Below are 27604 nucleotides of genomic sequence, written 5' to 3'. Positions count from 1 at the left end.
TTGAAGAGTAGAATGTTTCTATCTATATTTTCAGTGAATTAATGCTAGGCCATCTGCTTATAAAAACCCTTTTCCATCATTATCAATTAATATTTATTGGGCAACTACTGAGTGCATAGTAATACAGTGCAAACAAAGACTATTCTGCTACAGATAGACTTATTCATTGACTTAATACTGTTTTATTTATATTAGAAAATAGTAAAAAAAAAAACAACTCTAAAAACAAATAACACCCTTATCCCAAAGGCATAAAATAACATCCTCTAACTCTGAACAATGAAAGATGTTGTATATTTACAGGGCTTTCTGTTAAAAGACATATAAAACTTGAGAAATTATAAATTAAATTTCCATAATTATCTGTGATCTTCTGTTTGTCAACAATCCTAACTCAGTGGTCCAGCATTTAGAAAGTCAAATGAAGTATCATATTACTCTGGATTTCTAATAAAACTATGCATCTCTTTTTTTGAGAGAAAACTACTCAGATAAAAACAGACCTTCCACTAAGGCTTTGCTTTTTGATTTTGAAGGAATCCTGGAAAGTGCACTTTTTGGGCTCACATTTAACTTTACTTGCAAGATTTTTCTTAAGTAAAAGATTGCATAAAAATATAATCTGTTCCAGTAAAAGCAATGGCATTTTAGGGAATAATACTCATTATCATTGTTGCTTTTGAATTAAAGAAGTTAAAAGACTTGTATGTCTTTTCAGCATACTGATTTTTTATGCAGAAATTAAGGTTTTGTTTTGCAGATTGGCAAATTTAATAACATTTGAAGAATGAAATCCTGATGCTAGTCAACATGGATTTTACCTTTGAGTTATTTTTATAGTTATGGTAGTGAATTTTTGCTGATTCATCCATGGTCTCTGGCTTATTTAGTCTTCCATGTGGCTTTTAGCTAAGGGTAATGACTATGGCCATGGAACAGACTCAAGGGAATCAGCTCTCATTGTGATTGAACCCATGACCTTGTTTGGCTTCATTGGCAACAGGCTACCTAAACAGCGATAGACTCCATAAATGTGAACATAGTGGACCAAGAAGTTTGTTTATTGGAAAAAAATAGGTCAGTAAGAAGTGTTCCTCTGTCCGTCCACAATAATTCGTATCAGAGCCCTTGTTAAACACTTTATTATAAAATGGGAAAAAAGATATCTAGACCAGTCTCAAAGACAAACTTTGAGTTTTATGTTTGAAAACCTCAGGCATCTTTAAAGAGCGTTATTGAGGATTATAATTACTATCAGAAATAATATTTAACTTCTGATAAATCCGACTTAACTACATGATACTGGATATTAGCCTTTGAAAAACAGTGATGTTGCGTCTTGTGACTTGACTCATTATGTGCTTACCACTTCCATCTGGAAAATACAATTGGCAGCAAGTTGTTTGAATTTCTTCCTTACTTTGATATCCCCCAAATCTGTGTGGTGCCATAGTAGTATCAATTTTTAATTCCTTTTGAACTTGAAATCATGCAAAGTGTTTTTGTTTTTTTATAGTTATAGCTGTTGGAATAGAATTTTCTTTCCTTGGTCATGGCTGAAAAATAAATTGCTTAGAAGAATTTAAGCAAAATTCACCTAGCCATTTTTGAGTTAGATATTGGTTCAGAGATTTAGAATATGAATGCATTGTTTTCTGGCTTGAAAAGAAACTTATTATTATTTTTTTGTTTTGGTTTTTGTTGGCTCATATAATCCCCAACCGGATGAACTTAAAGGCTAAAGTTTTCCATGATTTTAGCTAGTTCTCATGGGAGAGGAATCTCTAACTTGATCTGAGATAAAACAGAATTTAGAAATTCACAGAACTTGTCAAATAAAATTTGTTAATATAAATGAATAGTATTTGTTCAAAGCCATAAAATCCTGCTGTAATATGCATATATGTTCCTTTTTAAGATATGTATTTTTCTATTGATGTTTGATGGCTTTGGATTTTTGTTTAGGTTTCCAAAGAGAATTTTGGAAATAGACACTCGATTTTCATTTAAAAATACTTTGATTTCCAATTTAAAAAAATTCTAATTACATAAAATATCTATCATAGTGTTTTATACATACTAAGTACTTAATAATTGAGTTTTTGCTTGATTTGAAATGTAACAAATATCCTTAAAATGCTGGAAAAAATCTTAATGTATATACAATTTAAGTGTATAGTTTTTGTGTCTAATTTGTATCAGAATCTCATTATATTCTGTGAAGCTTAAAACATTTGTTCACTGATGTATATTTTGTACCTGCATGAAGAATTTAATTGCAAAAAAGTAGTAAGAGCAGTGATTTTTCTAATTTTCAGTGATATAACTTCTTTATTGTTCCTGGTAAAAAACCTGACTTGATAGTATGTATTGTCACATATAATGATTCTGACCTACTGTTTGATATGAGCAGAGACTTGTTTTTCTATGATCTTACTGGTTTACTAGTGACTCATCTATATGTTCTTGCCCTTGTGACCAAAGGCATGGAAGTGTAGCACTGCTGAGTAATTAGAATGAGTCCAGATTGTGTATGTTCATAATTTTCTCTCGAAATTTCATTGGCCTGTATTGGAGGTGACATACAATCTTTATTTCATTCCAGTGCCATCATTCTTAACCAAGCTTGCTGATCCATTTCAAGAAGACAAAGGACCTTTAATTCCCTATTTGTTCTACTTCTTTGAGTGTGTTATCTGTTAGGACCTCTTGATAAAACATGCCTCTTGTCAAAGTTGCAGGGATTTTTATGACTAAGTGAGAGTCTACAAACATTTTCCTTTTCCTCTTTCCACTACTCTCTAAAAGGATAGGCTGCATATTTTTTGATTCTATGTAACTGAGAGTTCAGAATCACCTACCTCTTAAGAACTGAAGTAGTACAATACACAGTCTGTTAGTCTTTTTAGTGGAAATTGGCACACTTAAGGTAAAGAAGAAAAATTGTTGTTATTAAAGGTTTAAATGTGCCCCAAGGACCCTCTATTAAGGCGCAGTGTTATTGCTGCGATCTTAAACGTGTAAAAGACAATCTGAATCCTGGAACAGGGCACATGATAGCTTTATAACTAAACTGCTGTTAAAAAAAAACAACAATCTTTAAAGGGCAAAATAACATAGTAATAGAAATTCATTGGCATGTGATTTTTTTTTTTCTCCTTTTATAACTGCTTTTAGTGGGTCAATTTTAATATAATTCTAAGTTGCTTGATTTAAGTCAAATGGAAAAGAAATTCAGTGCAGGCTAACACTCTTTAAAAGGACAGTAAATGAATTAAAGTTTATTATTAAGGTTTAAAGAAATGGCTTGTAATTTTGATTCAGTCAATTTTTAAAATGTTTCCCTTTGAGTACTACCTGTGTTTTCAGAAGTTTAAAGTGCATTAATAGATATTTAATAAGTCTTAAGAGTTAGACTTTCCTTCTTTGTCTTTAGTTTTAAACTAGATAATGTAGAAAAATCATTTTAATATTCTAGGCTAGAATATTGTGTCTGTGTTTACTTGTTTACTTATTTGTGGTTTACAAAGAGCAGAGATAGTATTCAAACTTCATGGCATTTCTAGATGGTAATAGTGGAAATGTAGTACTTTACTTTGGGTTGCTCTTAATGCCTTACTTTTGTTCCTCTACAGAAGACAATTGAATTTGAGTTCTCATTAACTAGATTTCCTAAGACTTTCATATTCTTATAGTAAAAGGAAAGACATTTTAAGAAGGGGATATTAAGTAAAGTTTCAGACAGCAAGTAGAGCTACAATAGAAAAGTTAGAGAATTTTGGAAAAGTGATATTATAAATAACTGATCAGATGTTGAAGGTAGAAAGCAAAGAATAAAAGAGTAATTCAAGTTTATTTCAGCAAATTTTAAGTATAAAGAGAATTAGAGTTTCTCCTATTCCATCAGCTCATATGAGAAGATCTGGATTTTTTAAAAAAATAGTTGACTTTCAGAAGAATTGTGCTTTTATAGGGTATAATTCCATGTGTTAGAAAACACAATTTTATTAATTAAGGTTCAGTTTATTGATTTTTATTCTTTAACACTCAGTGAAATCATTAATATTTATATTAATTATGAGAACTGAAGATTGGACTAGATATCTATTAGTGTGAGATTGAAGATAATTTTTTCCCACATGGCCCTTTAAGGAGAATGGATGTTGGTAACTGATGAGTCCTTTCTATACAATGTGGGGGAATTAGGAGTGTTAGGTGTGGTCATGTGTTTAGGTGTTCCAAATGGAGAACTGGGACAGAGGCAGGTTGCTCTGCAAAACTCACAGAGAGAGATTCAGAAACCTGTGGGGAAGTCCCAGAAGCTGCCAAGAACCTCAGATATGAAGCTGGACAGATGTAGGGGAACAGGGAAGAAGGTGACTTCCTGGTTGGTGGAGAACGGCCATGTTTGATAGAGATCTGATGAGTGTACTCCAGCCACCTTTATAGTCCATATAAAGTCTGGGTCACTCATTAGTATTTTTGGTATAAGAAGAGTATTTGGGGTCATTGTAAAGAGGTTTAGCATCCTGCTTACTGGCAGGCTCTGGCTTGTAACTCAACTTACTAGGAACCTGGCTTCCAGTAGATTATAAGGTCTGATGGGGGGAAATTTTTTAGGCCAAGAAAGACTCAATATCTGCTATATTGAGCTATGGACCTGGTCCTGAGTTCAGATTGGTGGATGAAGCTTTATACTTGCACAGCCTTAAAGTATATCTTAAAGTATCCGTTGATTACTTTGTTTTAACATATTGCAACACATTTTTTGATACTCTGCCTCTGGGAGGTGGAGCTTAATTCTTTTTTCCCTGAAAGTGGACTGATTTAGTGTTTCTCTACTCACAAATATAGTATGGAAAGGAAAGAATACTAACCTTATGGTAGAAAAACTTGGCAGACATCACCTTATCTTAATCAAGCATTCAAGGTTAATATAGGAGTCATGCTGATGTCATATAACCCACAATGTGATGCTATTAGAAGGGCATGTTAACTCTGTGTTATTCTTCCCCCAAATTTATAAATTCTGTCAATCATGAGACGACATCAGACAAAGCCGAATTGAGGGACATTCTACAAAATATATGACTAGTATTCTTAGAAAATATTGAGATCATAAAAGACAAGGAAAGCCAAACTTTCACAGATCATAAGCGACTGAGGAGAAAAACTGATCAAATGTAGTATAATATCATGGATTGGATCTTGGAACACAGATGAGATTAGTGGAAAAACTAGTGACATTCGAGTAAAGTCTGTAGCTTTATGGTTGGTACAAAGTTAATGTCTAGTTTTGATAAATGTACTGAGGTTATGTAAGATGTTAATTTTAGGGGAAATTGGGTAAAGGGTGTGTAGGAACTCTGAACCTTAAATTATTTCCAAAGACAAATATTTAAAACCCATTCAGGAGATTATTTTCCTGAAGAAAAGACTAAAATGATGAGTTCTTTTTTTTTTTAAAGGAAAGGTAATGCTCTGTATTAAAAGTTCTGAATTTCTTTAACAAATATTGACAATAAATAATTATTAATTTGTAGTAATAATTGACATTCATTGAGTACTTGTTATATGTCAAGAGCTATTCTAAATATTTTACATATATTAAATTATTTTATTATCATGTCAGCCCTAGATATTATTATTTTAGTATTAGATATGTGTGAACTAAAACAAGTGTCACATAATCATGGTATTTACACAGGAATTCCTAAAGTCAAGAGTATATTTACTCTACATGTATGTCCACAACAGATGAGTTATGGAAACAGGAAGAGGTTTGCTGTCTTTGACTTAAACACAAAAATATTTTTTCCATATCACCACGCAGTGACAACAGTTTTTCAAAGAAGGCAACTTGGTGCTTGAGAAAATGTGGTTAAGAAAGATGGGAGAAATCTGGAAGGCCTGCTAGTGTGTGAAGGCCATAGATGGTGAATTGCAAAGTGAAGTTGTTAGAGATTATAAAGGGATATTTCTTCACACATTCAATAGCATATGTTTGCTACCTAAGATGTGCCAATCACTGTCTTAGAAATAAAATGTGATTATGGCAGATAAAATCTTGGGCTTTCTGAAACTTACACCATAGTGACATGGAAACTTTTGTATTACTTTTTGGAAATGTCAACCTCTTGATAAATGATGCTTATTTTGAATTGAATAAAATTTTGAATGGTTGTCTATTTGAATAAGTAAAAAAAATGAGACTGAGCATGGTGGCTCATGCCTATAATCCCAGCATTTTGGGAGGTCGAGGTGAGAGGACTGCCTGAGCCCACGAGTTTGAGACCAGCCTGGGCAATGTGGCAAGACCTCATCTCTACGATAAAAAATTAGCTGGGCATGGTGGTGTGTGCCTATAGTTCCAGCTACTTGGGGCCCTGAGGCGGAAGGATCACCTGAGCCCAGCAGATTGAGACTGCAGTAGTCATGATCATGCCACTGCACTCCAGTCTGGGTGACAGAGTGAGACTCTGACTCAAAAAAAAAAAAGAGTATATATAATATGAATTAAAATATAGTGAACACTTGGGAAAAGGTAACACATCTTTGTTATTTTTTCAATATAACATATAGGATTTATAAAACTTAATTTTAGGAAATCATAGGAAAGGAGCAGAAATTGATTAATTCCAGTTAAAAACTGGAGGAGTTTCTTTTTTGGAGAGTTTTTTTTGTGTTTAAATTTTAAGTAAGTTAAACTCAAGATTGTAGCATGAGTGTAAGTCAAGTTTTAAAAGCTCCGTAGGTGACTTTTCCTGCTTCTCTTGCATGAGGTGGCAGAGGACAGAGGAGGAAATAATTTTATATCACATTGGAAGAATAATTTTATTGTAGCAACCACTAATTGAAGTTAGATTTTGAACTCAGCTTTGGAAGGAAATGACTCTTGTTTTGGGACAACACCCCCCTTTTTTTCCTTATAGAGTTGTGGGGTACATGTGAGGATTTACTATATAAGTAAATTGTGTACAGGTGAGGTTTGGGCTTCTAGTGGGCCCTTTCTTCCCTAAATAGTGGACCTGGTACCCAGTATGGGTTGTGTGCCCCTTTATCCCTCCTCCTTCCCTCCCTCCTTTAGCTGTGTCAGCGTCTGCTTTTCCTACTTTCGTGCTCATATCACCAGTGATCAGGGCCCACTTATGAGTAAGAACATGTGGCATTCAGTTTTTTGTTTGTGTGGTAGTTCACTTAGTTTGATGGTCTCAGCTGCATTCATGTTGCTGCAAAGGACATGATTTTGCTCTTCTTTTTGACTGTGTAATACTCTGTTGTGTATATTTATCATATTTTTTTTTAATCCAGTCCACTTTTGATGGACTTCTGGGTTGATTTCGTGTTTTTGCTATGGTGAATCCTTCTTATTTGTTGCTGTTTACTCCTTCTGTCCTTTTTGTGCTATGGCCTTAGTGACCTCACTGGTTTAGGTGAACCTTTACTGTATGCTGATTTGGAGTGCCTTCTGCTTAGGAGTTTGAATCTAGAGTGTAGACTGGCTGTTTATAGTTCAATGAAACTGAAAAAATTGGGACTAGGTTGGGATGATGATATTATGGAACAAGATAGTTCAAAAGTTTATTAAATGAATTGATTAAAAAAGGTAGTAACAACTTCTTTATATCTTTATATACTTTATATACTGAGAAAGCATGGAAAGAATAAAGAGATCAGCAATAATTTTTAAGTTTTGGGATAATTTTATTCTGAAAAAATGTATACACGCATCCCACCAGCCAAAATGGAATAGGTTATGTATACATAATTTACTATTTTTACAAATTCTACTTGCCCTAAAATAAAGAACAAATATCAAACAGCAAAATCATTTGGTAACTACCTGAATTCCAATTTTTAAAAATACTTTATCAATATCAATAAATCAGTAGTAATAATAATTTTATTGCTTATTTGTTATGTACCAGGTATTGTCCTATGTGTTTTACAAGTATCAAACTAGTTAGTCTTCGCCACTACCCTGTATTGGTATTATTTCATCATGGAGAGGCAGTGTCACACAGTAGCTCAGGGGCAGCCAGAGTCTACATCCTGTTCCATCACTCACTGTGTGACCTTGGGCAAGTTTTTCAACTCCATGTGCCCCAATTTCCTCCTTAATAAAGTAGGCTTAGTAATAACTCATGGGATTATAATGAGGATTAAATGTATGTATTTAATACATGTAATGTGTTTCATATATTTAAGAGAAAGAGGAATGTTTGGATATATTAAATATATTAAAACTGTTGTTATTATTATACTCAAATCAGAATGATTTTTCATTTTGATGCACTTCTCTGTGCTTTTATTCAATTGGTATTTTGGTAGTGAGAGTAGGAGCCATGGCAGAGGGAGCTATAAGCTCATGGATAGGGGCTGTGCTTATTTTATATACGCTTATATTAATGGCCCCTAGCACAGTTGCCTAACACATAGTAAATGCATTTTGAAAGTATTTCTTGGCTATTTAATAGAATTTATTATGATAGATATACTTGCATCAAAGCAGTTTTTAATATATTTTGCTGCTTGCTTAATAATTCTTTTTCTATTGATCTTGTTGGAAAAGATCTGGGCAGCTTGGTTTTTCTCAATTTGTAAAGCTTTATATATTCACCTTGCTAAGTCTAAATGCTAAAATTGTCAGAAAAAAATTCTTTTAAGTGAATGGAATACTTTTCAGGTGAAAGACTCCTTCAAGTATAATTTTTTCTTTAAGTTTAATTTTATTTTAACATAGAAATATATCAAAACAAACACTTTTGTGGTTAACTTTTGAAATTTGTATTTTCTTAAAGGTCTTCCTAAAGTTTTACTAAAGAAGAGAAACTAGAAAAGAATACTTTCTTTTTTTGTCTAGGTGAAATATAGTTTGAGAAGCCAGTTATGTGTTGTGATAAAATGTCATATGTGTAATAATTATGCAACAAGCATGTTTTATGTTGTTGATAATATTTTTTAGAAGTTGAAAAACTAGTAAGCTAGTTTTTGGTAATATGTCTAAATACTTGCACAGATCATATGACCCTTAAGTATAAGAGGCAGTAAGCTTTGTTTTTTTCCCAAGAAAACTTAGCTATCTAAGCTCTCTAAATATGTAACACAATTTTCAGGGATGGGGAGAAAAGAAACTAAGTGACAATTAATTAGGAAGACCTGGAAGTTTATATTTAATCTCCACTGAAGTGTTCTGAGGGCCTCATTGAATGAGTAGGTTATAATTTATTTATTGATTTTGTGAAACTCATAGCCATTTTCTCCTCAGTCTTAATAAATCAGTGGTAGATCCTAGTGGTGTCTTTTAGTTTTATACATATTTTGAAATAATGCTTTTTTTCACCTCTTTCATTCTAGGTGCTAAAGAAACAAGAAGCTAAAACAGATGACAACGAGGAAGTAATAAAAAATAAGCTAAGACAAACGGAAACTGAGAAGAATCAAGTAAGATTTTGAAAGTTATCTTTCAAAGAATGATGTGGTTTGGGGCCAGTGATATTTGTGGAGTGCCTTGGAAAGTCTGCAAAGGCTTTCTCTTTAGATGTGGAGTCACCTGGTTCAACAGCTTTGCCACTCCACTACTGCCCTTGCTAGCAGATACACAGGTCATTTGCCACCTTGTCATCTGTGGCCACTTTCCTGTTTGTGAGGTTGAATTTAACTTCTTGCTGGGAACATATAAAAGATTTGACTTTGTTGCAGGGTTTGGAAAGACCTGTCCTTTGAAGGCTGAAAATTGTGGTTATATTTATTTTTATTATGGAGGATAGGTATAGTTAGCAGCTTAGTTCTGAAAACATCTTCTCTTCTCATTAAGTGTTAAGGACTTTTGACATATACATGTGCTGGTGAACACACAGAGCCTAGACTTTAGAGTTAGAAAGGAATCCAGAGACCAAACAACTGTCCTCAATTTGCAAATGAATAGATTTAAGGATGAGCCCAAGGTATGAATGATGAAGTAAAAATTTGTTCTGCTGTATACTCCATACACTTTTTCTACCTACCATTTTCTCCTTTATTTTATTTTACCAACCTGTGTAAAGGCAGCTGCCATGCTGCCTTTGGGATAATCATAGTATGTCAAGTCATCAAATTTTCCCTTTGATAGTTGAACCTGCCAATGTTACACAGCCCATATGACCATTATGGGCTTTGGTTGATTTCAAAGCCATTTTGCCTGAAGTGTGATTTCTTCCCTCTTTATTTTTTCATGAAGATGAGAGAATAATATTTGATGTGGATTCTGTGATCCCACATATATTTTTTTACATGACATTTATTTTATGAGTCATATATATAATTTTTTAAAAGTTACATAGATTAAAATTATTTTGAAATAGTTATAGATTCATAAGATGTTGCAAAACAAACTACAAAGAAGTCCCAGGCACCCAGCTTCCATCAATGGTAACATTTTGCATAATTGCCATTCAATATCAAAACCAGGAAATTGGCATTGCTATACTCTACAGAACTTATATGAGTTTTACCAGCCTTATATGCACTCATTTGTGTGTTGAGCATGTGTAGTTCTATCTATTTTTGTCTCGTGTAGCTTCTTGTTAACACTGCCACCATCAGGCTACAGAACATTTCCCTCACCACAAGGCCCCCTCATACTCTTTGATAGACACACCTACCACATGCATAATTTATTTTTTCCACGTGTATTTTTTTTTTAAATTGTAAGAATGTGGGGTACAATTCAGGGTCAGGTACGTAAGTGGTAATTGTACAGGTAGAGTTTGGACCTTCCTTTGGTCTCTGCTTCACCTGGTTTTAGATGGGGTATCCTTGTTGATGTTATGTACTTCCTTCCCCAGCAGTGTCCCCCTACTGCCAATCCCTTTCTTATAGTATTATGATAAATGGTCAGAATCTGCTTATGAGTGAGTACATGTGGTACTCAGATCTTTGTTTCTGTGGTAGATCACTGAGTATGATAGACTCTAAATCCATCCAAGTTGCTATGAAATTCATAATTTTGTCCTTTATGGCTATATAAAATTCCATCATGTATATGTGCCACATTTTTTTATCCAGTCCACTTTTGATGGGCAGCATGGTTGGTTCCATGTTTTTGCTATTGTGAATAATGTGTAATAAGCATGCATGGGCAAGTATCTTTTATAGAGTGATTTGAATTCCTCCAGGTATATTCCCAGAAGGGGGATTGCGGGGTTGTATGGAAGGTCGATTTTTAGATCTTTTAGAAATCGTCACACTGTTTTCCACAGAGGCTGTACCAGTTTACACTCCTACCCACAGTATAGAAGCATTCCCTTTTCCTCGTATCCTCTCCAGCATCAGTTGTTTTTTGTTACTGATGATGACCATCTTGACTGGTGTTAGGTGGTATCTCATTGTGGTTTTGATTTGCATTTCGCTGATGATTAGTGAGGCAGGCCATTTTTTCATATATTTGTTGGCCGCTTGTATGTCTTCTTCTGAGAAGTGTGTATTCATATCTTTTGCCCACTTTTTAATAGGTTGTTTGTTTTTTTCCTTTTGTCACGTTTGAGTTCCTTATAGATCCTAGATGCTAGACCTTTGTCAGATATACAGTTGGCAAATATTTTTTCCCATTCTGTGGGTTGTCTTCTCTCTCTCTTGATGGTTTCCTTTCACAAGCACAGTTATTTAAGGGACTAATATGTAGTGAGTAATTTGGTCAAATGAAAAGATAATTTAGGATAAGCATTAAAAATCTAAGCACTCAGAGGGGAGCACACTTCATTAATAAGGGTACCTGATCTCAAACCAGGTGAAGTGGGGACCAAAGTGAGACCCAAACTTTACCTGTACAATGACCATTTGTATTATGTAATCCTGAATTGTACCCCATATCTTTAAAATACAAAGAAAAAAAAAGAAAGAAAAATCTAAGCATTTAAAAGCATCCTAATGTAAATTTGTGATTTTATAAAACATCTTTACTCTTACAAAATGCAAACAAGTCTAGTTCTTGTAAGTATTAAATTTTTAGCAAACTTGTGTCCCATCCCTCTATCACATTTTTCACCTTGAAATCAAGTAGGCATATTCAGACTTTGTAGGGTATTTAGTGATCTGACTGACCACATTATTTACAGATATTTATCTAATGGCCGTATTTTTTTATTTTCTATTTATTTTATTTATTTATTATTATAAAAATGTGGGTACAATTCAGGGTTAGGTATACAAACCTTGATTATGCAGGTACCCTTGTTGATGAGGTGTGCCCCTCCCTCCCCAGCAGTTTCCCTCAATTGCCAATCCCACCTCTCCTCCCCTGACAGTTTCCCACTACTGCTAATCCCTTTCTTACAGTATTATAATTGCTCAAGGTCCACTTATGAGTGAGCACATATGGTACTCTGTTCTGTGTTTCTGTAATAGGTCACTGAGTATGATCGACTCTAAATCCATCCAAGTTACTGTGAAGTTCATATGTTTGTCCTTCTTTATGGCTGCATAATATTCCATTGTGTATATGTACCACATTTTTAAAATTCAGTTCAGCTTTGATGGGCAACATGGTTGGTTTCATGTTTTTGCTATTGTGAATAGAGCTGCACCAAACATATTTGTGCAGGTATCTTTTTTGTAGAATGATTTGAGTTCCTCCAGGTATATTCCCAATAGGGAAATTTCTGGGTCATATGGAAGATCAATTTCTAGTTCTTTCAGAAATCATCACACTGTCTTCCAAAGAGGTTGCACTAGTTTGCATTCCCACCAGCAGTGTAGAAGTGTTCCTTTTTGTCTGCATCCTGGCTAGCATCTGTTGTTGTTTGTTTTATTAATGATGGCCATTCTTACTGGGGTTAGGTGGTATCTCAATGTGATTTTGATTTGTATTTCTCTGATGATGAGGCTGAGCACTTTTTCGTGTGTCTGTTGGCTGCCTGTATATCTTCTTTTGAGAAGTGTCTGTTTTTGTCTTTTGCCCACTTTTTAATAGGCTGTTCGTTTTGTTAATGAACTTTTCACTGTAGCCTCTTGCTGTAACTACAGGCACCACTATGCCCAACTAATTTTTTTGTAGAAACAGGGTGTTTCATTATGTTGCCCAGGCTGGTTTTTAACTCCTGACTCAACCTCCTGAAGCAATGGGATTACAGGCGTAAGTCACTGCACCCAGCCTAATGGCAGAATTATTAAGGAAATGTCTTCATTCTGAATTTAGAAATTAACACATTTAAGGAATATCTTAGAAATATAAGAAATCATCAGTTAGATGAAATGTACTTTGAATCATTGGAACCCTATAGTTATTCTTTTTAAAAAATGTTTTTATTTTAAAGATGTGGAGTACAATTCAGGGTTAGGTATACAAATGTTTGTTATACAAGTACCCTTGTTGATGAGGTATGCCCTCCCCCCCACCGGCAGTTTCCCACTGCTGCCAATCTTGCCCCGCCTATCCCCTGGCAGTTTCCCAATACTGCCAATCCCTTTCTTACAGTATTATGGCAATTGTTCAAGGTCTGCTTATGAGTGAGAACATGCGGTACTCAGTTCTTTGTTTTTTTGATAGTTCACTCAGTATTGTAGACTCTAAGTCTATCTAAGTTGCTGCAAAGTACATAATTTTGTCCTTTATAGTTACATAATCTTCCATTGTGTATGTGTACCATATATATATATTTAATTCCAGTTCTCTTTTGATGGGCAGCATGGTTAATTCTATGTTTTTGCTATTGTGAATATTGCAATAAACATGCATGTGCAGGCATGTTTTTCATAGAGTGATTTATCCTAATTTAGTTTATTTGACATTGCATGTTTTAATTTAAAGAAAAAATTGCTTTGATAAAATCCAGCATCCCTTCTTTTTTTTTCTTTTTTTTAATAATCAATATTTTTTATTATGATATTGTGGGGCAGCATCCCTTCTTGATAAAAAACCTTGAACACCTAGGCACAAAAGGAACATATCTCAAAATAGTAAATGCTATCTACAATAAAACCACAGCTAGCATATTGCTAAATACACAGAAACTGGAAGCACTTCCCCTGAAAACCAGAACAAGATAAGGCTACCCACTCTTACCCCTCCTATTCAACATTGGAGGTCCTAGCTAGAGCAATTAGACAAGAGAAGGAAATCAGGGGTATCCAGATAGGAAAAGTGGAAATTATGTTATCCCTCTTTGCTGATGATATGATCCTATACCTCGGAAATCCAAGAAAATCTGCCAAAAACCTCCTTGCACTGATAAAGGACTTTGGCAAAGCCTTGGGGTACAAAATAAATGTGCAAAAGACAGTCACTTTCTTATACACCAGCAACAAACAGGCAGAGAACCAAATAAAAAGCACAATCCCATTCACAGTAGTAACAAAAATAAAAATAAAATACCTTGGCATCTTCCTAACCAGAGAAGTGAAAGACCTTTACAATGAAAACTAAAAAACACTGCACAAAGAAATCCAAGAAGACACAAGCAAATGAAAAAATATTCCATGCTCATGGATAAGAAGAATCAACATTATTAAGATGTCTATCCTACCCAAGGCAATCTGTGGATTCAGAGCAGTACTCATTAGATTACCAACATCATTCTTCTCAGACCTGACTGGAAATGACAATACAGAAATTCATATGGAAACATAAACGACCATGAATAGTCAAAACAGTTCTTAGCAAAAGAAACAAAGCAGGCGGTATCACACTTCCAGACTTTAAAATTTAATATAAGGCTACAATAATGAAAACAGCCTAGTATTGGTACAAGAACAGGCATATAGACCAATGGATCAGGATAGAGATTCCGGAAGCAAAACCTCAATTTCTCAACCAAGTCATCTTGGACAAGGCCTCCACCAACAACCACTAGGGAGAGGAGAATGTATTCAGTGAATGGTGCTAGGAAAACTGGCTAACCACTTGCAGAAGATTGAAACAAGACCCCTACCTATCACCATACACAAAAATCAACTCTAAATGGATCAAAGACTTAAACGTAAAACCTCAAACTATAAGAATCTTAGAAAATGCAGGGGATACCCTTATTGGGATCAGAGTAGGCAACCAATTCCTGATCAAAACCCTGGATGTCCATGCCATAAGAGACAAGATAGACAAGTAGGACCCCATTAAACTGAAAAGCTACTGAAAATCTTCTGCAAAGCAGAAGAAACTATCAAGAGAGTGGGGAGACAACCCACAGAATGGGAAAAAAAATATTTGTCAATTGTATATCCGACAAACCTAACTTCTAGTTTCTACAAGGAACTCAAACATGTTAAAAGGAAGATAACAAACAGCCCCACTAAAAAGTGGGCAAAAGATATGAATAGACACATCTAAAAAGAAGATATATGGGCAGCCAACAGACACATGAAAAAGTGCTCATCCTCACTAATCATCCGAGAAATGCAAATCAAAACCACATTGAGACATTGAGTACCACCTAACTCCAGTAAGAATGGCCATCATTAATAAAACAGAAACGACATATACTGGCAAGGTTGTAGAGAGAAGGGAATACTTCTATACTGCTGGTGGGAATGCAAACTAGTACAACCTCTATGGAAAACAGTGTGGCGATTTCTAAAAGAACTAGAAATTGACCTACCATAGGACCCAGCAATCCCCCACTGGTAATATAACCGGAGGAATGCAAATAATTCTACAAAAAAGATGCATGCACACGTATGTTTACTGCAGCACTATTCACAATAGCAAAAACATGGAACTAACTATGCTGCCCATCAAAAGTGGACTGGACTAAAGAAATGTGGTATATATACACAATGGAATATTATGCAGCCATAAAGAAGGACAAGCATATGGACTCTGTATCAACTTGGATGGATTCAGAGTCTATAATACTTAGTGATCTATCACAGAAACAACTGAGTACCACATGTACTCATAAGTGGACCCTTAACATTTACCATAATACTGTAACAAAGGGATTAGCAGTAGCAGGATACTACCAGGGGAGGGAGGTGGGGACACTACGTTAATAAGGGTACTTGATCTCAAACCAGGCAAAGTGGGAACCTAAAGGAGGCCCAAACTTTATCTGTACGATGACTACTTGCATACCTAATCCTGAATTGTACCCCATATCTTTAAAATTAAAAAAAAAAGCAGACTTAAAAAAATTGCTTTAGAATTAAAATGCTTTAGAACTGTAAGGAATCTCAGAGACTGTCTAATACAAAATTCTTGTTTTAGAGATGACTGAATGGAGTTCTAAAGACTAGACTGGACTAGATTACAAGTTGAAATGAAACTGACTAGATCCCAGACTTCCTGAGGCCCGGTCTAGTTCACTTTATGTTATACAGTTAACATTATTTTAATGGAAGTATCGATAAATGTGTATGGTGAGATATTTATTCTTTCACATTAGCTATAAATATCTTCTGTAAACCATTCCATTTTTCTCCTCTCAAAGTGTGTTCACATAATACTATAAGAAAGGGATTAGCAATAGCTGGAAACTGCTAGGGGGTGGGGTGGGGGAGGGCACATAACCTAAAAGTACCTGATCTCAAACCAGGTGAAGTGGAGACCAAAGGGAGACCCAAGCTATAATGACCACTTGTTCACCTAATCCTGAATTGTACCCTATATCTTTAAAATAAACAAATAGTGTTCATAATAATGTTGTTATCTTCTGCTCCATTGGACATTTTTCTTTGCTCTTTATTGACACTTTAGCTTGAACAGGAATTGGAACTTTCTCGAAGGTTGCTGAATCAATCAGAAGGCAGCAGAGAAACACTTTTGCATCAGGTAAGTCTATACAAGCTATGACTATATGCTTTTACTTTACATCAAGATTGAGTCTTCTTTTCTACTTAAATGTCTTTTTGAAAGGGGAAAAAAAAGTAGGTCTAGATACATTGTTTTCCTAAGTAATGTATATTAGCACACGTAAGCAAAAGATAAAATCCTTTCAGGAAGATTCTGAGAAAACTAGTAGAAAACACTGGCTGAAGTTCCCACTATGACAGTGTATCTCACTGATTACTGCTACAACTTACTATTTATCTCTCTTAGCTTGAGCAGTGTAAAAGTAAGATTGGATATGTAAGGTAAAATTTTCCCAGGAGCTAAATTTTATTCAAGCAGGCATTGGAGAGTAAGGGAGGAAGTAAAATACGTAAAAAGACCTTGGCATGTTCAAGTCTCTTTGAATACATCATTATCCTTAATTTTTGTTTTCAAGATGCCCCTTTTAACCAAAAATAAGGTTTGGTTTTTATGGAAAACATCATTTTGCAGTCCACTAATGGGAGTTTGGCGCTTCTGATATTTAAAGTTCAATGGCTTTAAATAACCATCTTACATACATAGGATAAGGACATATGGGTTTCTAACTGCTTCTCTGCCTGCGTTTAATACAAACTGCAATGATATCTTCTTATGTTTCGAGGTTTGTGTTACATAACTCACCTACATATTATGCTAGGGTATGCAAAGATGTCAGGCATTATAGATATTCAGAAAGAGTATTACTTGTTGACAATTGGTGCTGAAAATATACCACAACACCTGTTTTAGAAAACCTTTAAAAACGTTCAATGACTTTGTTCTACAGCCTATGGTCACATGAATGAATTTTGGCAGGGTTCAGACTTTCTTTTTTGGAAGTTTATTTTTGTATTAAATTCCATTCTGATTTGTAATCTCTAATTTCAGTGTTTGAAGGAAGATATTTCTTTGTTCAGTTTGTCTTTGTGTCTCTAGCTGAATCTTTTTGCCACTGATAACTTGTTTAGTGGTCATTTGGGATGTATCTTCTATGTACTAGATAATTTGGTAGTCTCTAGAAATATAAAGATGAATAAGACAGTTCTTGGCTTCAAGAAATTTATAGCTTATTCAATAGCATTTATTGCTTATCTGAGCATTATTTTGGTATAAAATGTGCTAAATTATGATCATTTCACTTGAATTTAACAATTAATAGACTATGTTCACATGAAAGAAGATAGGTGAAAAATAGAAAAGTATAAAAACATACAGTACTTAATTGGGGGTGGTTTAGGTTAATAGCAGTAGAATGAACTGGGACAAAATATGGGATTTCATGAAAATGTGGTCAAATTTTTTGTCACAGTAGACACAGGGAATGAAAAAACACTCATTGTTTGTGGAGAGAATGGAAAGAATGAAGAAATGGAACAAGAAACTGTTCTACTGTGCTTCGCATAGCAAGGAGATTAACTTGATTTCTATTTGTGTTTACAGTAGTCCATTTCAAGTATGATTTTTTTCCCCTGTGAAAATAATTTATAATAATTTGTAAATTCAATTTTATTTTTCTGATTTTGAAAACTGATAAAAATTTGATTTTTGACTATATATATTTAGGTAGAAGAACTGCGTACACAACTCACGAAAGCAGAAGGTGATCGAAAGGGTTTACAGCATCAAGTATCTCAGATTTCCAGGCAACAGTCGAACCATCAGGATGAACAAGGAGATGACTGGAGGTTTAGGAGAGGTATAATTCTGATTTGTAAATGTGTGGGCTGTTGCTGATCTTTCTTAGAAAATACTTTTCATTCTCAGAATTGCATTCCTTGTGTTCTACTCATGTTATGATACCTATTTCTTGATCTATTGTAAAGTTTTCAGAGAAGGTGATTGTAATTTAGTATCCAATTTTATGTCTTCTTTGCTTGATTTTCAGAACCATTTTGGTTGTCACATCTGCTTATACATGGGACTTTCTCTTAGAAAGAGGCTTCAAAGGCAGTAGTGGAAGCTTTACTAGCTTCCTGTTCCCATGCCTAAATGCGTGTGTTTGTGTGTGTGTGCGTGTGTTTGTGTGTGTGTGTTTATGTGCATGTGTACTTGTCTTTATACTTGTAAATGCCTGTCTATTTTTCAATTCCCCTTGTCTCAATTTTCAGTATATGAAAAGTTAAAATTATAATTGTCTTTTTTGTTATCTAGAGATTGGTAATCACATCATGGAAGTGGTCACTGGCTTTTTCTTATGTGTAGTAAGAACATTTTGTGTTTGAAGAATGTTAGACTACTTTCTCAGTAGTGGTGTTAATGTAAATTGTGTACTTTAATGACTCTGGATGTAAGTCCAGTTTCAACAAAAATGGTAATATTGAGATTTTATAATGGTTTTTAACAAGTGAGTCCAGATTACTCAGTTTATATATTATTCCAATAATGAGGTTTTCTACTCAAATGCACAAATTATTAGAAAATCTCTTATAAGCGTTTGATGTACTATTAAATTTAAGGAAGGTAAATATTTCCCCAGGTTTTCCAAACATAACTCAAGATGTTTCTTAAGATAGAATTTCCATGTCAGAAAATCTTCAGTGGATGACAAATTTTGACAAAGCTATTCCAATATACTGTCTTAGTCCATTTTGTGTTCCCTGAGGCTGGGAAACTTATTTTATTTTATTTTTAAAAATTCACAAAAATGATTTATTCAGAAGAGGAAACATTTTAAAAAGAGAATTACTTTGTAAATAAGTAAGACTATAAAGAAGCATGGCTCTGGCATCTGCTTGGTTTCTGGTGAGTTTTGTACTGCATAGGCGAAGGTGGTCCAAGGAGGAATGGATGCGTGTGCAAGGACCAAATCTGAGAGGCAGCCTGACTTTATAACAACTCACTCTTCCTGGAACTAATTCATTTCCTTGAGAACCAATCCATTCTCACGAGAGCAAGAACTCACTGTTGCAAGAGTGGCACCAAGGCATTTATGAGACATCTGACCCCATAGCCTAAAACTTCCACCTGGACCCCCTCTACCGTCACCGTCACACTGTGGGTCAAATTTCTTTTCTTTTTTTTTTTTTGAGTTGGAGTCTCACTCTGTCACCCAGACTGGAGTGCGGTGGCCGCTCCCAGCCACCGCAGCCTCGACCTGCTGGGCTCTGGCGATCCTTCCGCCTCAGCCTTCCAAGTAGCTGGAACTACAGGCGCGCACTACCACGCCTGGCTCATTTTTTATTTATTGTAGAGATGAGGTCTCACCAAGTTGCCCAGGCGGGTCTCGAACCCATGGACTCAGGCAATCCACTCACTTCAGCCTCCCAAAGGCGCAGGATTACAGGCTGAGCCACCGAGCCCGGCAAGGGGTCAAATTTCAACATGTGATTTGGTGGGAACAAACTAACCATGTATTTATATGCCATTAAGTTCACTTAAGTTTCATGTGATATTATCATTTAGATAGCATTTGACATCAAATTAAAAAAATAAAATTCTAAACTATTAGATTATTCATCAAATTTCATAAAGATGCACATAGGAATTGTTGGAAAAAGACTGACATATTTGTTGTATGTTTTGATACCTCATAAAATCTAGTTATTTCTTGTATAAATCATTGAGAACCAGAAAAATGTGACTTTTCTGAACCATTTACCAGGTTTTTAAAAAATATCTGAAAGTTCTCTTATCAGTGTGATGATGGATTTCTTCACTTTTTTTCAACCATCCTAGAGTTGAAAAATCTTTATAGAATATTTGTATTATTTATTGACAATCCTACATAAGAAACCACACTCATCACATTCCAGCTGCTGTTGACTTTTCTATGCACTGCACAATGGTTTCCACCTCTGTTTCTAAAATTGACTTTGCTTGGTTTACTAGTGACCTCCTCAGTCAATTTCAAAGAATCTTTTCATTACTTCTGTCACTGTTGCCGGTTTTCTTTTCCTAATTCTTCTGCCCTGGTCGTTTTTATTATTTTCATTTGAATCTTTTCGCTTTGTTCACAGTTTGTCTTTCAGATGTTGATTTTGTATAGTAGTCTGTCATGACTTTTCTTACTTAGTTCATTCCCAAGGGGTTGTTATTTAATCTTATGCTTTAGTTATCACCTGTAAATGATAATTCCTAAATCTATCTCTACTCACTCTCCTAATCTTCAACTCTTCTGATGGAGTTGCTCATTGGATGTCTTCATCTGGTATTCCACAGAAAGCTCAGTCAGTAGCTTTACAAGTGAATGTATCCTTTCCTCAAATCCTGTTTTTCTTTCCTGTCTCAAATGAAAGCATCATCTTCCATTCAATACTAAAATATGGAGAATATCAAAAGTATTCCTTCTTTCCTCCTTCTAATTAGTCCCCACATCGTGCCTGTTTGTACATCCTAATTTCTCTTGAATTTGCCCCATTCTCTTTCTTATCTCTACTGCTCCAGCTTGGGCATGCTTCATCTTACCTGTAGTATTTTTAAAACCTGTCTAAACTTATTCTGGCTCCTCTGTAGACTGTCTTCTTTTTACTACTAAAGATACCCTTCTAAAACACAAACTGATTATTCTCTTGATTAAAACCTCTCATTACAATTTATTAAACTCTTACTACATTGTCTCTCTTAATTTGTGTTGCACCTCTATGACAAGGGTACTATTCTTATTCTGTTTTAAGTATTATGATAAAAGGTTTGAAGAACTAAGAGACTAACTTTCCCAAGATCACACATGTGGGAAGTAGGAGACCTAAATCTTTTCTTTTCCAAACTTGAGGTCTTAACTGTGATCCTATACTGACCCAAGTGTTCTCCAAGATGGAGCATTTGTAATGCTATTTATATTTTATACTTTATGTTTCAAATTTTTTTGGTAAATGTTTTATTTATATGTGATATATGTGTGTATGCCTATGTATATATGTATATTTATCTTTATTAACGTTTTATACATGTATATATATTATGAAACATAACAAAATATCATGTGTGTCTCCATACCAAATACATGTTTCATGAAATATACACATGCACACGTATATATTTATACATGTATGCCTTAATATTTTGCATACTATGTATTCAAACTTGTTATATATCCATGCTAGTGTTATATATATCATGAAACATATGTCTATATATATATACTATTGAGATGTTATATGTGCATACCTATACCTATATATGATAGAATATATATATTTATAAAATGAATGAATACAAATTACACATAAATCAATATGTAAATTTTCAGATTGGAGACCTAGAGGACTGGGGAAAGAGCTCATGGGCCAAATTCAGACTGCCATCTGTTTTTGTAAACAACCTTTATTGGGACACAGCTACTCTCACTCACTGACACACTGTCTAGGTTACTTTTGCAATACAATGGCAGAGTTGAGTAGTTGCGGCAGAGATCATGTGGCTAACATATTTATTATCTGGTCCCTTGCAGAAAATGTTTGCTAACCCTTGGTCTGCAGGATAAATTCCAAGTTCCCTAGCAACACATAAACTCTGCTGACTCTCCCTTCTCCCACCCTCATATTGTTTGAGATATGTTATCTACGTAGAACTACTGTGTGTACAGACACCTGGATATTAAATCTAGTTTTGTATCCCTGTGCTTTATGGTGTTTTTCTTTCCTTAAAAACACCCCCAATTCCCTCTCCTTTGCTTGGTGAAGTATTGTTTTCCTTTTAAAAATCGAATTAGTTTTCAATTCTTCCTGCCTTAGTCTGTCACCAGGATAGAGTTAACCACACTATCCTTTGTACTGTTTCTGTATAATCCTTGTGTATCTGTCAGTGCTGTTGTCATACTTTTGAAATGCCCATGTGTCTATTCTAATATGTACAATTTTGAGCACTTTAATATTTCTGAAGTTGAGATATATTTTGAGTGCTGTATAAATCTGATTTGTAAATATTTTCTTCTTTCCTTTCTTCCTTTTTCCCAGAAAATACTTTTTTTTTTTTTTGATTTGGAGTCTCACTCCGTCACAGAGACTGGAATGCAGTGGCCGCTCCCGGCCACCACAGCCTCGACCTTCTGGGCTCCAGCGATCCTTCCGCCTCAGCCTTCCAAGTAGCTGGAACTATAGGCATGAGCTACCACGCCTGGCTAATTTTTGATTTATTGTAGAGATGAGGTCTCGCCAACTTGCCCGGGCAGGTCTTGAACCTGTGGGCTTAGGCAATCCACTCACCTCAGCCTCCCAAAGCATGGGATTACAGGCTGAGCCACTGAGCCCGGCTCAGAAAACTACTTTTTAAAAACTGCTTTTTAAAATGACAGCATGTATTCCAATTTCTGACATTTTAGACTCAAGGCAGTACTTTATGTCCTGTCTCTCTAGTCTTGGGATATAAGCTCATTGAGGATATATTTTTATGTTATTTGTCCTTATATTTGAAGAAGATGGTATAGTGCCATATGACCAGGTATTTCATGTTGAATTAAATGCTAAGTAAATTTCTCTTATTTAATGATATAATTTCAGCCAATAGTCTCCAGAATTGATAGAATTAACAAGTTGGTGGTCATAGACAATCAGAGATTTAACAGCATCATTTGTTATTTATGTTGCAAGAAAAGCATTTTGTTGGGTAAACTTAAGTAACTTTAGTTAGGTGGAGTGGCATAATTGAAAAATTCTTTAGTATTTTTGTTTTACCATTTGGGGTAATAACGTAGACATGTGAGGAAAATTAAAGAAAAAAAAGTACAATTTTCCTGGAATAAATTGCACTAGAAATCAGATAACATTTTAAGTTTTAGTATCAAAGTGAATTAATATTGGATGACATAGCAATATATATATCTGAAAACTGTGTGAGATCGGAGACAGTAGACTGACAAAGTTTGTTGTGTGACAATGTCAATAAATGGATTATGTTACATAGAATTTTGAGACCTCAGGGCTCAGTACTATTTGCAAGTATATCCTCCTGAGAATAAAGAACAACTGTCTAGCTTTATATTTTCTCTTTTAAGGAGTTGAGCGGGAAAAACAGGATCTGGAGAAACAGATGTCAGATTTGAGAGTGCAGCTGAGCTTCAGTTCAGTGGCATCTGAGTTGGAGGAAGTGAAGCGGTCCGTGGAGCGAAAAGACAAGGAGAAAGCACATTTGGCAGCACAAGTAGAGGTGACTTTGCCATTTTAAAGTTCTAATCGAAATCCTTTAATTTTAGTTCACAAAATTGCTTAATGAAATTTTAATGTAAAGACGTGTGATTTTATGAACTTTAGCTTGAGTGTTGGTAATGTAAAGTTGTGTTAAAGACTAATTTACATTTCTATAGAATTTCCTATGAGTTCATTTCTCTTTCAGATTCTTTTCTCTGGGTTCTTTTTCTCCGTTATTTTATAGTGAAATCTTGTGCTATTATTAAACTTGAAAATATTTTTGTTCTAGTAATAGTTGAGTCCTTCCTGTGGACAGAAGGGATCTTTCTTCTCCAAGAGAAAGTGAATTATCATTTATTTGGGGGTTCAAATGGGCAGAATGCACAGTGATAAGGTATTACTGATTTTTTTCTTCGGAACCATAGAGATTTTCAAATTTCTAGCTATTCTGCATGAGGTGGAGCTGTGACGCCTTCATTAATTTAGGGTTATGTGGTTATCATGGATGATGTGGTAACCATGAATGAAGTGTAACTAGGCAGCTACCGGTTCCCGCTTCCCTTTTATCTCGCATAGATGAGGTAATTATCAGAATATATTAAAAATCCAAGGACAGGACCTTATAAAAGGAAATGGCTTAATTCAAATTATAATTATGCAAATTAGATCAAAACTGGATGACACATTTGGGAATAGATACGTATCAATCCTCCCCATATCTGTTTTTATTAGTGAAGTTATGTTCTAATTGTAATAAGTTGCATTTTGAAGGATTTCCAAAATTATAATGAGAAGTAGAAAATTGCTGTTAAAAGCACCTAATTTTATATAACCCAAAGGAAATATTTGATGTTACTCCAGTCTGAGTTTCTCTTTCATCTTGTCAGCACGTCAATAGAAAATGCCTTTTAGATTTGGTTCAAGATTAAGATTGTAAAGATGATGAAATATTGACATACTCTTTACAAAGCCTTCCTTGGAAGGCTGAGGTGGAAGGATCGTCTGTGTCCAATTGGTCCATACTGGAGTAGCCGTGAGCATGCCACTGCATTCTAGCCTGGGCGATGAAGTGGACTCCAACTCAAAAACAACAACAACGACAGCAAAACAAACAAATAAATACTAAACATTTCCCTTCCTGAAATCTTTTTGGTTTATATTGGATTATATTTGGAGTATATCACTGTAAGTGATAATGGCACTTTTCTCATACTCTGTTAAAGTAATCTGGATATATTTCTATAAAAATTTCAAAATGGCCCATAATAAAGTAGAAAAAGTGATGCAGGAGAAAGCCGGTCAACCTGTCAACAAGACAGAGTCAACTTGGATGTCCTTATATGATTCAAGGTCTTGTCCTCACATCTGGAAATTTAGGTTTGCTGTGTCCTACAGTTAATGTGACCCAGGAGACTGGCTCATATTAAAAAGCTAAACTCACAAGAGAGCAGTGTATAAAAGACAGCCAGTTTATTGATTCACCATGCAGGAGTCCTACCCAGATGTTAAAACATTACTTTTTTGTGCAGGGCATCAATCTCCCGATTTTCTATGCATAGGTTTTATAATTAATAACCAGAAATTTGCTGGTAAACAGAATCAGAGAATAATGCTGTTAAAGGGTTGTTTGTTCATGGCTGTAGTTAAGGCTTCTCAACCTCTCACTTTCCTTTAACATAGCCTTTATAACCCAGAGATGCTATTTACTTCTGCTACATTCTCTATCTTTGTTCCTGGACTGTGTTGAACTGACATCTCTTCTCTTTCTAACAGTCTTCTGTGCTTTCACTCTGATATTCAGCCTACTGTTTGCTTTTTCTTTTGATATGCTTCTGTGCACAGATTTTGCTCTGGGCCATTCACCAAGTTGCAATGATGTAATTCTAACTTGTGGCAGTCACTTACGGATTTAAGGCTTCTATCCCTTTTCAGATCATAAATGGGTGTGGTTTACGAACCAGGTTTTATTCTGTGTCCCTCTGTGTTTCCATACACTGTTACCCATACTAAGTGCTCAATTAATATTTGTTGAATGAGATAATATATTGTAGCAACATTTTATGGTTACTTTTTAAAGTTAATATTTGTTGTCTGGTCATTTCCTAGAAGCACATCTATTTTTGGAAGATTTGCCAATATTTTAAGAGACTATGTCTCATTAATGACAATAGTTTTTGTTTATTTAGAGTATATATTTTTAAGGATTTGTTTTACATAGGGGAAAAACAGTAAAAATAGCTCTTAAAAACCCAGATGAAAGAAAGCTACACTTGAATTTGCATAATTTACCTTTCAAATTGTACCTAAGACCTTAAATCTGTATAGGCATAGAAAATACTAAGTGCATTTTTCCCTTTTTCTAAACTCAAGTCGAACCTCCTTAACCTTGATAGGCTATTTGTATTCATAGGAATTCCAAGCATCCTTGATCAGTGATTTCCCGGATTTAATCTCTGCCTCCATCTTCCATCAACCTACTCGTCTTGAAAAAATGTGACTTTTAAATTCAAGGAAGAACTTCAAAGAAAGAAAAAGAACAAGGCGTTGGAGATAATTTAGATTAAATGTTGAAAGGGATAATTGAGTGACAACTGATATGATTATTCATGAGCAGAAACTTGGGACTGTAATGCCAGATTGTACTTTTTTAAAAAAGAGATAATAGTAGAAAAAAAGAAATGATAATCAATAATAACTTTTTTTTGAAGATTGGTATAGCAGAAACAGAAGGAAGGTTGTTTCTTTTACCATGCTTTTAGCGCAAGCTCTTTTTGATTCTTGCATTTCTTCTATAAAGCTGGTCATTGTACTGTGTGAGAATAGCCCCTTCAATACTACTTTGAGTAGCAAGATTAAACTCTTTTTAGAGATCTTAATTAGTCTGGGTACAATTTTCTGTTCTAGTTTACTTTTTGTTTGTTTGTTTGAGTTGGAGTCTCACTCTGTCGCCCAGACTGGAGTGCAGTGGCCGCTCCCGGCCACTGCAGCCTCGACCTGCTGGGCTCCGGCGATCATCTGCATCAGTCTTCCGAGTAGACGGAATTACAGGCATGCGCTACCATGCCCAGCTGATTTTTTGATTTATTGTAGAGATGAGGTCTCGCTGCCCAGGTGGGTCTCGAACCCGCGGGCTCAGGCAATCCACTCACCTCAGTCTCCCAAAGGCGCGGGACTACAGGCTGAGCCACCGAGCCTGGCGAGAGTACTTTTTATTTAAAAAATTGTTTATTTTTTATTTTATTTTAAAGAGGTGGGATACAACTCAGGATTAGGTATACAAGTAGTCATCTTACAGATAAAGTTTGGGCCTCACTTTAGTCCCCACTTTGCCTGGTTTGAGATCAGGTACATTTATTAATGTTATGCTTTCCCCCATCCCGGCAGTTTCCGACTACTGCCAATCACCTTCTTATAGTATTATGTTAAATTTTCAGGGTCTGCTTATGAGTGAGAACAAGTGGTACTCAGTACTTTCTTTCTTTAAATTATTGAGTATTATAGACTCTAAATCAATCCGGGTTGCTGCAAAGTTCATAATTATGTTCTTCTTTATAACTGTGTAATATTTCATCATGTATATGTACCACTATTTTTTTTATCCAGTTCAGTTTCGATGGGCAACATGGTTAGTTTCATTTTTTTAGACACACTTTCATGTTTATTTGTCATCTGTATATCTTTTCTGATAAAATGTTCCTTCATGCCTTTTGACCACTTTCTAATGGGATTGTTTATTGTTTTACTGTTGAGTGTTGAGAGTTGTTTACATATTCTAATA

The 27604-nt window shown here is 34.9% G+C and overlaps 1 protein-coding gene across 1 annotated transcript in view; it reads left to right on the top strand.

The window, feature by feature from the left end:
• CEP128 (centrosomal protein 128) overlaps window positions 1-27604 on the top strand; it is a 148226-nt gene that overhangs the window by 82600 nt on the left and 38022 nt on the right. Inside the window, exons 10-13 of the mRNA XM_008057192.2 lie at window positions 9358-9444; window positions 16667-16741; window positions 18326-18458; window positions 23694-23845. Of these exons, the coding sequence (XP_008055383.1) occupies window positions 9358-9444; window positions 16667-16741; window positions 18326-18458; window positions 23694-23845 (447 nt within the window). The remainder of the gene's footprint in view (window positions 1-9357; window positions 9445-16666; window positions 16742-18325; window positions 18459-23693; window positions 23846-27604) is intronic.

Source organism: Carlito syrichta, unplaced genomic scaffold (genome assembly GCF_000164805.1).
Source record: "Carlito syrichta isolate Samal-C Ts95f unplaced genomic scaffold, Tarsius_syrichta-2.0.1 Scaffold302860, whole genome shotgun sequence".
Lineage (NCBI taxonomy): Eukaryota > Metazoa > Chordata > Mammalia > Primates > Tarsiidae > Carlito > Carlito syrichta.
This window is presented reverse-complemented; position numbering and strand designations above follow the sequence as displayed.